The sequence below is a fragment of the Eschscholzia californica genome, unplaced genomic scaffold, assembly GCF_041429995.1.
Source record: "Eschscholzia californica isolate CP2 unplaced genomic scaffold, dmEscCali1.0.p SCAF_2, whole genome shotgun sequence".
Lineage (NCBI taxonomy): Eukaryota > Viridiplantae > Streptophyta > Magnoliopsida > Ranunculales > Papaveraceae > Eschscholzia > Eschscholzia californica.
In genome coordinates, this window is record NW_028238309.1 from 61,133,873 (window position 1) to 61,147,478 (window position 13,606).

At 35.2% G+C, this 13,606-nt stretch overlaps 3 protein-coding genes across 3 annotated transcripts; 1 reads left to right on the forward strand and 2 right to left on the reverse strand.

The window, feature by feature from the left end:
• Window positions 1–1,172: 1,172 nt before the first annotated feature.
• LOC147559895 (prolyl 4-hydroxylase 1-like) lies at window positions 1,173–4,703 on the reverse strand. The gene is made up of 11 exons (XM_086659228.1): window positions 4,695–4,703; window positions 4,514–4,604; window positions 4,365–4,417; window positions 4,091–4,156; window positions 3,813–3,887; window positions 3,544–3,618; window positions 3,277–3,347; window positions 3,135–3,186; window positions 2,912–3,004; window positions 2,074–2,166; window positions 1,173–1,459 (listed from the first exon to the last, which is right to left on the reverse strand). The coding sequence occupies exons 1-11, from the start codon at window positions 4,701–4,703 to the stop codon at window positions 1,301–1,303; spliced, it is 837 nt and encodes a 278-aa protein (XP_086515354.1). The 3' UTR covers window positions 1,173–1,300.
• A 3,209-nt stretch (window positions 4,704–7,912) lies between these two features.
• On the forward strand, window positions 7,913–8,227 carry LOC147559896 (putative lipid-transfer protein DIR1). The gene has a single exon (XM_086659229.1). It carries the CDS (start codon window positions 7,913–7,915, stop codon window positions 8,225–8,227), a length of 315 nt encoding a protein of 104 aa, XP_086515355.1.
• A 2,863-nt stretch (window positions 8,228–11,090) lies between these two features.
• On the reverse strand, window positions 11,091–12,652 carry LOC147559897 (Lactoylglutathione lyase / glyoxalase I family protein). The gene is made up of 2 exons (XM_086661854.1): window positions 12,170–12,652; window positions 11,091–11,601 (listed from the first exon to the last, which is right to left on the reverse strand). Exons 1-2 carry the CDS (start codon window positions 12,472–12,474, stop codon window positions 11,385–11,387), a joined length of 522 nt encoding a protein of 173 aa, XP_086517980.1. The 5' UTR covers window positions 12,475–12,652; the 3' UTR covers window positions 11,091–11,384.
• Window positions 12,653–13,606: the final 954 nt, after the last annotated feature.

The following is a 13,606-nucleotide window of genomic DNA, read 5'->3' on the forward strand; positions in this document are numbered from 1 at the left end:
TACATATTACCTACGCTTTGGTCACCGCTGCTAATAATACATTACTTACGGCTTTACCGTCACTAATGTTCTAATTTTTTTTCAACCTGTTTTTATTGGCAGACCTAACCCTTAACGTTTATTCTTTCAAAAACGCTAAAAGCAACAAAATTCATATCCATTCAATTGAATCAATATTAATTATTATTAAAAGAAAAGATCTCAAAATGTAAGACACTATAAAAACATTTAAATTGTTTTCAAAGATACCAAACATGTAAAAATGTGCACTTCAATATCTACTAAATTCCTCAACAAAAAAAAACCAACATGATGACCCTAAATCTTCATCAAGAATATTTCATATCTTCTCAAAACTCCATTTATATCCTGCATAACAACAAAAAGTACATAACTCATCTCAATTATATGTTATCTACTGGAATCCACGAAAAACTGTGCAACAAAAGGTCTTAACAATTATGCAAAAAAGAAACCAGCCTTAGCAATATCATTTGATTTTCCGTTAAGACTTTATTATAGTTATATTTGTGGCTACATTATCAATTCATATCTTGTGTAATAATAACTTACAGACATAAACAATATCATTCCATTAACTTGCATGGTCTCTAAATCCCTTAACTTACTTGGGTGGTTGACTTGACAAGATTTTTTTAGCTTGAAGGTGTATGTACTCTGGCCTTTTACTTGAATAACATATTTAAGTGGTTATTTTCTTCTTTACCAAATCAGATTTAGTGGGTAAGTATACAATTTGGAGATCAAATAAGAACTACTAAAGTTAAACAATATTTTCGCAAGTTGCACTTGCATATTTCTAATGATTTTGATATATTAGGCGCGAATCACGACAAACTACATATAATATCACCGACAAAGAACATGGTATCAATCTTTTGTGAGTGTATCAGAGATGATTGGGACACTGTGCATGAAATGCATTTTTGCAAATCCAAGTCACTAATTCTGTTGTATTAAGTATCTTTTCCCTGAATCAAATGACAAATAATAGTCAGAATAAAGAAAATTGCTAAAGCCAAGTAGCATTGTTGATCTCTAAATTCTTACCTAAACATCGATTTCAGGATCAAGAAATCATTTTCGATCAGATAGAAGGGGTTGTTGCACAATATCTCTAAAAATCAAATTTTTGTCTTTCTGAAAAGTAATTGAATGAGCAAAGTTTAAGCTCCTTTATTTCTTATACAATAAATCGATCAAATATATTGTAGTCTCAGTAATACATAATTTTTCGACCTTGTTAAGTGATGGCGTGATAGATTGGTCATAATATAAATTAAGGATCTATAGTGATGTTATGTTCTTTTAGATAATCATCCTCAACATATAAATGGTAAGGTTTTTGTGTCAGCCATTTTGTAGCAGTCCACTTAACCCCTTCCAATACATCACATCCTCCATGTAAGCTCTTTGGATCTGATTTCCCATCGAATCCCTGAAACCAAATAATAACAAGCTGCTATCACTGTCCGAAAAAAAAAATTAAGCACGAAAGAAACACTAAAACATCCTAGAATGGTTTTCTCTTTTTCTCGAATCCAACTATCCAAGGGTGTCAATGGGCTAGTTCCGGTTTCAGTTCTATTCAGAAGCATCCACAAGCTATAACAGATAAGTCTGCTAATATTTGGCCGGTTCTAAGTCACAAGAATATCCAAAATAACGAAAAATATCAAAGTACGTTTTGCGACCTAATTCTGGTCCTCGCCACTCCTCGGTTCCAAACTTCGATACCAATGTACCCATGTCCAGATTCAATCTGGCGTAGTGGTGCGAGAATAGTCCCATATAGATGAAGAAAGACTCGTACAAAGGTGGTGTTTGTTTTTTTTTTTTCTCGCTGTCCCAAACTGATTTGTCTATTTAGATGTTTCAGACATCAGGAGTTGGACAAAAATAAACATTATGAAATCTAACACAAATCAACGTAGATCTCGACTCTGATTTCAGATCTGACTCGGTCAGTTTTAGACTTCTAGGTAACAATTAAGTATCCATTTACACCCCTGCTCAGAAATATCTCAGTAAAGGAAGGAATGAAGAACAAACCACGCCCCAGAAAAGCACTGCATCTCCTTTAATTGGTTTTACAGATATTCCTACTGCCGTCTCCCCGCCACAGCTACAATTTTCATTTCCAGCCTGAAATCAAGTTCAATTCACAGCCTAACATAATCAACAACATGCTCTGATAAAATTTGTATGCTGCAAATTTGATGAATCATTTTTAAGAAGAAATAGAATAAGAAATCTGGCTCGCGGTCTGATTTGCGTTTAGTCAGATTTTGTAACGCCCCAAGCCTTAGCAGTTATCGATATTGTCCCCGCTTTGACCACCTAACACAGGTACGGGATTTTGTTCTTGGCGAAGGCACCACAAGCCTACCCAAAAGGCCTCAGTACTTACTAAGCTTGAGCGTCCACCTATAGCCTAGTCTCTGGACACTCTTGCGAGCAATGTGGGACTATTACAATCCCCCACCCTCAGCGAAGAGCCGTCCTCGGCTCTGATACCACTTTGTAACGCCCCAAGCCTTAGCAGATATCGATATTGTCCCCGCTTTAACCACCTCACACAGGTACGGGGTTTTGTTCTTGGCGAAGGCACCACATGCCTACCCAAAAGGCCTCGGTATTACTAAGCTTGAGCGTACACCTATAGCCCAGTCCTTTTGGGTAGGCTTGTGGTGCCTTCGCCAAGAACAAAACCCCTTACCTGTGTGAGGTGGTTAAAGCGAAGACAATATTGATAACTGCTAAGGCTTGGGGCGTTACAGATTTGGACTTGTGTGTTTTTTCAGTTTCTGGCTTGTCGGAGTTGAATAGATGAAAATGTCTGATTCGGTACTACTTTGGACCCATTTAAGTCAGACATGTATATACGAACCTCAGGAAAGTATGTTTCTCCCCCTTCGACATTGTCATTCAGATACATGAGCATCGTTGCGATACGCTGACCTCCGGGCTGATATTTATCAAGCTGCACCCAAAATAAAATCAATTTCTTAAAACAAGATCAAGCTAGAACCTAAATAAACTGTATTTGGCATGGTTACGAAGATCTGAAGAAAAAGTATACAACATTAGAACAAGTAGAGACAAGAACTTACATGCTTACCGAAATAGTCATAGTGTGGCATGTAATATTGTTTCTTTTCGTACCTGTTTAGGAGATATTAGCTTTGATAATGGAACAAACTAGTCTTTTGAGATTATTAAGAGAAATTCACAAGAATAATTTAGGAGCTCAACCTCAAAACGTGCATGGGTTCTCCATGTTCTATCGGCACACGGGAATAAACAGCTATTCGTTTTTCGATTGCCTGTGTAGAAAACCCAAGAGACAGACAATAAATCTAATCATACTTCGAAAATCAAATCGGTTAATTGTTAACTCCCTTATATTCAATCTGATCATAATACAAGAAACGGTCGGTTCAGAAGAGATAATGAAATGAAGTTAGAGGGCTGAAAGAGGAATATTACGAAGAAACTGAAAAGATACGACATAAAACAAACCTGTACAATAGGATGCTTCCACTCCTCAGGATTCAACCACATACCATAACTTGTCCTAACTTCATTCTTAACTGACTGAAAACAAATAACGTAAAAGACAAATCAGATACTAAGGCCCAAATATGCAGCTTGGTGTAAAATTGATGCTAGTTTACTTAGATCCCTAAGTTTCAAGATCCTAGACAGTTCAAGGTGAATTTACATGAATCAGATTCATATTCGTGAACAACCCAATACCACCCAAACCCATCTAAGTTAGGAATACATGCCTTCCCGGTGTTCCTGTCGATCACAGATGATGCCTCGAGTCGAGGCTCAGCAAGTTCCCTTATATAATCACATTCCTGCAAGGGTCATCAAGTTTCATTACGACGCTACCTAATCAATAATGTCAAGGCATAAGAGAAATGATCCAATATTGAAATCCTTTAAGTTCTTGATACTAATATTTCATATGCAGAACTATACAATCAAGTATTGCATTATCAAACCAAAGCAGGACACAAAAGAGATAATTTTGACATAAGCAAATGTCCACCGATCGTACCTTCTCACTCATAAAATTACGAAAGACAATAATAATTGGTGACCAGCTGATTATTTCAGATTTGACCTACATTAGCAAAAGAATTAGAGTACAAGACAAATGTGTTAGTTAAAATTCAAGTAGAGCTTTGCTAGTCAATCAAGAAATCTTGCGTTTTTTTACTTTACTATTCTTCTATGTTAGGAACTCAATGACATAAACCGGATGTAACAGAAATACTATAATCGGAACGAAGAACCAGTTTGTCGACATAAAGTAGCCAGCAAGAACATACAAACTCAGTTCGGAGTATGTCAGTCCCTTCCTCATTGGCTCGACGACGAAGGCCTGATAAAAATAACACATATGACAATATGAAGCATTACAAAAAAAAAATTAATCTAAAATAACAAAAATACGTATTTGGAATATAAAGAAATCTACCTGACGACTCTTCCAATCTTTGTATAAATGCCAACTGAAATAAAGCACCTGCAGATCCCAATATTAGTTCTAGTTGGATTGTTACACAAAACTATCTTGTTTTATATTTGTCTTGTCATAGGCTCTTTTTGTTATTTTAGAAGCTATGCATAGTCAGATCTCAAATCATTTTTTTAGTTACCCAAGTCATACAACTTAAGAAAACTTTTATACGGAACTTTATTGTTATTGCCCTTGCAAGATCATGCTGGACAAAGTCCGGTTAGACGTCCGACGCAAGCCAATATAGATTTCAGCTCCAACATTGTCTCAGATGAAGGGAGGGATAAGAGGAAGTGGGATTTAAGCCTCAGCTCAATGTGTCAATGTGTTTACAGAGGTTTTAACCATGCATTTAGGCAGCCATATGTTGGTTACAAAAACAATTGCTAGTAAGGCTAGAAAATTTTAGATACCCTCTTTAGAACTCTAAATAACCCTTGAACATAATTCTGCTACATTTTCGCTAGTTGGTTTCCGTTAAATTTCTGGTCATCCAATTCAATCAATTGGGAGTGAGTGGAGAGTAGCTTCACAAAATATTCTTGGTTCCTCAATTACTATTTTTCCATGTGGGACTATTCTCTAAAATCGGCCCACAAATGGCCCTCTGTGACTTAAACCCTAGGTTAGGGTTTGATCTACAAAATTGAACAATTTCATAAAGCAATTGTAGATAAGAAGGCAAAATTCAACTAGCATAACACCTTTAAAAACATAAAACATTACAAAAACATGGCAAGGTTTAAAATTTCCAAACATGTGAAAATGTCCTCAAATGACTACTCAAAATTCAAACCCTAGTATATGGTGATTCACTAATCCTAAATGACTTAAACTTCAGAAGCAAATTACAAGTAAACTTTTAGACAAAAATTTGAAAATGAAAACATAAAAGGTTTAAAGTCAGAGAGAGAGAGAGAGAGAGAGAGAGAGAGAGAGAGAGAGAGAGAGAGAGAGAGAGGTACATAGTATGGTTCCAACAGTGATAAAAGTAAGAAGAACAAAAATGATCCTCCCTGCAGATATGCCTGTGTAACAACAAGTAGAGATAGAAAGGTTTATTATTTGTTCACTGGAGGGAGTTATGGGAATCTGGAGAATAAATTGGTCAAAAAAAGAAGAATTTTTTTCAATGAGGGCCAGAAAAGTAATGATAGAAGAGTCTAGGTCTTTTGATGCAGTGGTTTTTTTTTTTATTAAGGAAAGTGGTTTTTTTTTTATGAAGAATTTTGATGCAGTGGTTAGATACTTAATTTAAAAATTAGAACGTCACAAATTCAATTCAGAGGTAGTAGTAGTAATTCAATGCGAAGATATAAATAAAAACTGAATAAACACATTAACCGTCATAAATACTAAATAAAAACTGAATAAACACATTAACCGTCATAAATACAGGATAATAACCAATGAACATTATTTTCATGAAACGGACTTTCCTACTTTTCTTTTTTGTAGAAATAACATGATTTTCTATTCATTCATTTTCATGTGTGGAATACGTTGATCATACCTAAAGGTTGTACGGATTACTTTATGGATCGTTATTTATATCTTGAATAATTCAAGTTCTATAAATCATAGATTTCACTTCGGACAAATTTGTGACTTTTGGAATTTTGGAGTAAATACACTACTCCAAAAATGTGGTGACATTATCAAATTTTGACAACCATGACTAACATACAACCAAGTTTCACCTCTTATTCTACAGTTCAATTGGAATTTGACAGGCCCTATTAAAAGTTAATGACAAATTTTAAACCTTTTATAAATGAATGTAAAAATAAGTAGGATGATAAATGTTTTTGTTTTTCTTTTATTCAGTTGTTTATATACTCATTTAATACTATATCTTAGTTTTTCCAATACACTCAAATTCCGTGAACTATCCGACAAAACATAAAGTTATCAATTTCTCAAAACAACCTAACTCGTTCTATATTTGACCTGAGTGACTCATTGTTATCGCGATGTGGATCATAACAACTATTTCTACGTTGTTGTTACAGTACTATTTACGATTAAATCACACAAAAATGTCTAAAATACTGCAAATCCTTGAAAACGATTCTTAACTATTGTAAGAAATGCAAATAATAAAATGTTTTTAACTATAAGTTTTCGAATATAAGTAAGATGAACCCTATTTTCTATCATTTAGGTTCACTATATATGTGATAAACAAAATATAATACAAAATACTTACCTTTGGCCATGAAAGGTAATTCAGGTTGATCCTATTTTCCTCCTCTAAAGCTAATCCTTATATTTTCTAATTAATCATAATCAAGATTTTCCAAGTCTTAACAATACATGTTAGTATTAGAATGCAAATTTGGATATTGATGTAAACTTACTTGGTTAAATCTTCTTTCTCCCAGTAACTTACTTTAAATTAACTTAAACTTTTGTAACTCAAAAGCAATTAAATAAGCTGAAACTTAAAATGCATTAAATTGAAACTATTTGTTCAGTTTTTAATATGTTTTCATGGAACTGGTGGGCTGAGCTTATTCCATGAAATTAGATATGGGCTTGGGTTCGACCGCCTAATAACTTGGTCCGGGTACTCTGGTCCCGGAAAAAGTAGGGGACTTTAGGATTAGCCCTCAACTAACAGAGTATCAGTGAGATTCCTGTTAGTTTCCACACACGTAGTTCAAGCACACAAACTTGGACAGAAATACCCCTCTCTCTCTCTCTTGTATCTCTCTTTCTAAATCTACCATTGTTGTAATATCTTAAAGCTTCTAAGAAGGGTGATGCTTCTCCGTTCTTGTTTTCCAGGGAGATATGTTGTTCGGACCTCCTTTCGTATAATTGAGTTTCTGCTTAGACTCACTTTTTCTAATATTGCACTTTGGACTCCCCTTTTAGAGCGGACAACTTGACAAGTGCAATCATATGACTGTCAAGTTTTGTGTGTTGAAGGGATTCTATAATCAATTTATATCTCTATAAAATGTTGACAAGTTAGGACTAGATGACCAATAATGCAAAATCGGAGTCACATATATTGTATCAACCCGACATCATCCAAAGATGATATAACAAGTGGGCCCAAAAGAATATTCCACCCTGTCATACATTGATCAATTTTGTGGCTCAAATTTTTCTATCAACATCTTTTGACAAAAAAAGTAAAAAGATGTTGACAACAAATTAAACTACAAGAAGACCCGTGACCCATCAAAATAACAGCCAATGTACATTCACGGGCTCCATACTAGTGGTTCACCATTCATGCATGCCCTTATAAATTGGAACCCTAGATTGTAATCAAACATATACAAAGAAATATAATTCTAGAGTTGCAGAGAGAGAGAGAGAGAGAGAGAGATCAAATAAATTAAGATGGAGATTGCCCTAACAAAGCTAGCTATTGTGTCACTAGTTTTAGTTGCAGTAATTGGAACCAATCAAGTTGGTGGTATGACACTATGTAACATGAGCCAAGATGATTTAATGACTTGTAAACCAGCAGTCACAAAATCGACAACCCCCGTTGTCGATCCTTCGCCGGAATGCTGCACGGCTCTATCGAAAGCTGACTTGACTTGTCTATGTTCTTATAAGAATAGCTTCATGTTGCCTTCACTTGGGATTGATCCAGATCTTGCTATGCAACTTCCTGTCAAATGCAATCTAACTCCCTCTTCTACTTGCTAATTAATTAAGCTAATCATCATTTTATATATGTCTCCTTAATTGTGTTTACTATCTAACTTGTTTCATGTTTTTAAGTCCTCAAGTACTACTATTGTGTGTTTTTTGTTGTGTGTGTCTTTTGAGCAATTCTTCACCAAACAAGCACTATAGCTAGCTAGAGATGGCACATGTTTGGTGGATTTGTTTTTGTAATTAGGGTTTCTTGCTTTATGATCTTTGTCTGGTCACTAGTGGTTTGAAGTAGTTTCTTGTGATATTCTAAGTAAATGAAGTTATAATAATGTTTAATCTCCTCCTTGTTTTCAGTGTTGTTTTTAAATATTCTTTCTGTTCTAGCTATATGTAATTTATATGGACATGTAAGGTTGAATGATTCAACCGGTGACACGCCTCATTATTAAGGATGACAATATTCACACATTTTGACACGCAGAAGAGTTTCGTGAGTTAGCTCACTATATATTTGATATAAGAAGAGCCTCGTCAACAAAAAATTCTATTGGTATCTCAATTCTAACTCCACATGTTAGAATGATTTGAAACAAACTTGAATTGAGAAACATCAGGGTAAGAGCATATCCGTTCTAAAACTTAAAAAAAAAAAAAGGACTTCATTCGCCCTATGTGTCAAGTTTTATTTGAAGATCTCTAGTTGTTTTTTGCCCTATATGAAAAAATAGAGGTCACGATAGTTATTCTAGGTTTTATGTGAGTCTCTAAACACTTCGTTTGTGTATGTCGTTGAACAAGTATATATCATCAAAAGAACACTATCCTAATTTCTACCCCAATATTATGGTTCTTTTTTTTTTTTAAGGACCAATATTATGGTTCAAGTAGTCTCCTATTGGAGATGAATTTTTAGCGAAGACTTCAAAAATCTCGCACTCAATATTTTTCAAAAATTGACCCTTCCATGGATATGCTCTAAGAAATATTATAGCGAATTTTGGGCTTTATGTAAACTTCCTATTCTTTACTGGCCTTCTCTGTGAAACATTATAGTTACAATAGAGTGAGTGCATATAAAAAAAGGTGGAGAGTGCATTTAACATTTCTAAATTCTAACACCTACGGTTTGAGTTTGGAAATTATATAGACACCCCTGCTTTTTTTAATCCCCTCAACCATTCTCTTAGAATTTTTTTTTGATGAAGAGAAACCATTCTCTTAGACTTGGTTCCATTCTTTGTTAAGCCACCACAAAAAAAGGGGAAAGTAGAAAAATAGAAGATGAAAATTTGTTGTCAAAGGAAAATGCTCTTTCAATTACCATTCACTAGCAGTGAATTAAAGAGAAAATGGGATCGAGAGATAGAAACATTGATTTAGTACGAGGGAAGTCCAATGAGAGAAGAACATCGGGTTCTGGCATTACATTGGGTTTTGGCATTGGGTTTTGGCATTGGGTTGCTTACTCTAATACTGATTGGGTTGGATACCCTGACACGCGTCACTCAACCAATGGTTTGTGACTTGTGTGTGTTTTGGGGTAATACTCTTTCATCATGGACATCTAAGAAACAACTAGCATTGGCGTGATCCTCTGTCGAAGGGGAGTACAAGGCCTTAGTTGTTGCTTCAAAAATTCTGTGGGTTGAATATCTTCTTTCTGTATTATGATGATATTAGAGCCAACTCATTTGGCTTCGAATCCAGTAGTCCATGATCGCACAAGGTTGTCTCTGCTTTAGACACTTGGGCCCAAGTCTAACTGGTACTGTATAAATGAACTATCAAACCCTCAATTAGACAAAAAAAAAAACAAACACAATCCCATGGAAGTAAACCCAACCCTTCATTTAGAGAGTTCAAATCTAAATTACTAAAAGGAAATACTACCCCACTGATGATACCAAGCTTTGTTTTCAACATGAAACTCAAACGGATTGATTCCCCGTGCGTCGTAACATATAGGTTTCGATGTGCTGGTAGCTAAGTGTCTGTTTGGTTGCTTAAACAGAGGGCCCAATTGTGGTGTTATGATGGAATTATTGACATATAGGCCTTAGATAGAGCAGTTCAAGGGCCTCAAACTGGCCTGGGTTCATGCTGCTCAAGCTCGCCACGGACTATGCAGATGTGCTGGTAGCTAAGAGTGTGTTTGGTTGCTTAAATAGAGGGCCAGATTGTGGTGTTATGATGGAATTATTGGCATATAGGACTAGGATTGAGCAGTTTAAATCAAACTGGCCTGGGTCAGTGCTGTTCAAGCTCCGCATGGACTAGATACAGTTTGGGTGCCCTCGGACTGGGCGCTGTTCGTGTTCCCTCGGACTGGGCGCGTGAAGAAGGAAAAGAATAATTTGCAGACACCTATAGACGCTCCCCTAATTGGTTTGTCTTTTTATAGTTCGGATTTTTATAAGAACTCAACATGACTATAAAAATTAAACAACTACTTGATCTTAATTCAAAGGACTAGATAAACACATTTACTATAAAGTACTAGCTAGAATGCTAGATAAACACTATAAAAATGAGAGTTTCCACTCTCCACCATATGCCCAAATGACAAATGATAAAGTGAACAGATCATATGATTTTACAAGTCCAACCCTACCTAGTTCAAGATGTCAACCTATTTCAAGATATCTCTATATCTGAACAGATACCCCTAGAGAATTAGAGAAAAAAAAACCCTAAACAAACTATGGAATTAATGAACATTCCAACATTTGGACAGAAATGTTGTTCCCTAAATGTTCCATGTGCATCAGAATTGTTTTTCAGTGGATTATAGAATAAAAGCACAACATTATCATAACATTTATCATTAAACAAGCTAAAGAAAAAGATATAATCAAACCAGAAACTTCCAAACTTTAATCAAAATAAGATCATTAAAAACTGAATAAGATCATAAACCAACAAGTCTATTTTGATTATAAAACTAAATCCATACTTAGAATCCCCCACAAATGTCAGTCAGATTTTGTTCTAATTTCTCCAATACCAGACCAGACCTTCCAAAATATACATCCCACCAAAAAGTTACTAAAAAACTCCATCAAACTGACTCAATCACTACTGTGAGAGTTCATTCATTCATTCCTTCCTAAAGAGAGAGAAACTTCTTTGAAAAATAAAAGACTACTACTGAAAGTAAAAATACTAGTCTAATGTTAGAGAGAGAAACTGATAGATCTAACGGATCTTAAGCATCCACGTCAATAACCTTCTTCCCGTTAGAGCAGATGAGGAAAACGTTACCATATCCATCATTGATCTTAGCAACACGAGAGCCACAGCACGCATTCTCTCCTTCAACGATCTCTCCTCCATCGAGAATTCCTCCAGCGTTAACGGCATTCTTAACGGCACCGTCAACGTCGTTAGTCTCCAAGCAGAAAGTGTACCCGCTTCCTTGTACCCTAGTTTCAACGTTAAAAGTTAACGGTCGTTAGTTCACAGTAGCAAACAAAACGAATCGATCATTAAAAAGGTAAAAGACAGTATGGATAAAAGAAAAAAGTCCAGGTTAAGGACTGTTTGGATAACTAACTAAAATAATGGATCAAAAAATTTCAAATGAAACAAAAACACCTGAAGATGATTCCAAATAACAAAGATCATCTTCTCAAAGATGAAAAGTTACAGATCTTTTAACTACTTCTATGAACAAACCAAGAGATTTCAAGCTTTTAGATGTCAAATTTATGATATAGGTAAAAATGATGATAAAGTCTACAAAACAGAGTTTCTGAAGCAAAATAATGGCAGTTTAGAGTGAGAAAGAGTACTTAAAAAAGAAGCTAAGAATATATTCTAAAGAGCATTTTGTAAAAGATTAGAAGAAAACAGAGTAATATACAGAAATCTGAACTAATAACAGTGATAAATGAGACTAAATCTAGTAGATCATCTTAATAATTACTGAAAAAGGTGAAAGAAGAGAGATCTGAAGCAAAATGAAGTGAAAGAAGAAGAAAAAGAACTTACGGAGCAACAGATCCATCAACTTGATCACAAACTTGAAAAACAGAGGAACCAATTTTGAGTTCAGCAGAGAGAATGATAGGTAGTTCTTGTTCAGCTTTGCGTTTAGGATGAAGATCACGTTTCAGTTCTTCAGCACCAAAAGCAGATTTGTAAAACGAAATAGCATCAGCAGCTTTTGAACCTCCGATAACAATCTGTGGCTTCAAAGAGATGAAGCTAACAGTCTTAGAACTGTCATTGTTGTTATCAGCAGTTTCAGTAAAGACATCAGAACCGTTAAGAAGATCGGCGGTCACTTGCTCCATTGTTTCAGATGATGAGCTAGACAGAAACCCTAAGAGAGAGAAAATGAAAGAAAGGAAACTTGCAGAAGACGGAATAGCTAGAGAAAGTAATTGGTGCAGAAATGAATGAAGGTTGAGTACTTATTTATAGAGTCCAAGAAACGAAAACGTTTCTCGACATACAGGGTTAATGCTCTTCATGGAATGAAAATACCCTTCGTTATTAAATTTATTCACGAGAGTACCATTTTGTAATTAAAATGACGTATTGATCCTGAAACATTATAAGTAATGACTGGTTATCGAACCATGATTACTAGAATATCGCAAGGGCAGTATTGTCTGTTTCATTATTGACAAAGAATTTAACGTAGGTAACCAAAATCCTGATAGTTTATTGGTTCAGACAAAGACGATTGTACTTCCGACGTCAATAATGGACAAACTTCCATATTCCCGTTATGAGAAATTCTAATGGCGCCCCTATATTTTTGTCAAAGGGAAAATCTAAAGCGCTCTTAGAGCAACTCCAACCTCCGCCGACTTGGACTGAGCTCCAACCGACCACTTCAGCCGATCCAAGGATTAAGGTCGGCTGAAGTCATCTGGGGATTACATCCAGTCGTTGGATGTGATTCTACAATCCAAGGATGATTACTACTCACACATTCTGAGATCGTCATCCTCCCCTTGTCGAGCTCATTCATCGTCTTCAAACATCAAGTTCAATAAAGTAGAATCGAGAATCATTGTAGAGAAAGATTGAAGGTATAGAAAAGAATATGGAAAATGAAGTTTGATGAATTGGTAGAGAAAGAAGAAGATGGAGTTTGATAAGTTTGTAGAAAAAGAGAATTGCATTTATAGATAGATAATGAGAAATTTGACATGGTTGTCGGATAGGTAGAAAAAAGAAAAATTCAAATTTTCGGCTACAAAGGAAACTGGGTTTGGAGCTGAATTTTTTAGGCTGAAAATTTTAGATGAAAAAAAAAAAATTTGCCCTAAAGCAGATTGAGGTTGGAGTTGATCTTATGAAAGAAGTGTCTCCCATTATTTCTTGTTTGGGAAATGTTATATGCACTCACCATTTTTATTTTATACACTCGCATCTCATTTGATGCTAACACAAGAATTCCTTTAACGTGAGTGT

Coding starts and splice junctions, on each gene's coding strand:
- LOC147559895 (XM_086659228.1), bottom strand. Junction 3,187..3,276: donor GAACCCATGCACGTTTTGAG/GTTGAGCTCCTA, acceptor TCTCCTAAACAG/GTACGAAAAGAAACAATATT. Junction 1,460..2,073: donor CAGTGCTTTTCTGGGGCGTG/GTTTGTTCTTCA, acceptor ATTTGGTTTCAG/GGATTCGATGGGAAATCAGA.
- LOC147559896 (XM_086659229.1), top strand. CDS start 7,913: ATGGAGATTGCCCTAACAAAGCTAGCTATTGTGTCACTAGTTTTAGTT.
- LOC147559897 (XM_086661854.1), bottom strand. CDS start 12,474: ATGGAGCAAGTGACCGCCGATCTTCTTAACGGTTCTGATGTCTTTACT. Junction 11,602..12,169: donor GTTGATGGATCTGTTGCTCC/GTAAGTTCTTTT, acceptor CGTTGAAACTAG/GGTACAAGGAAGCGGGTACA.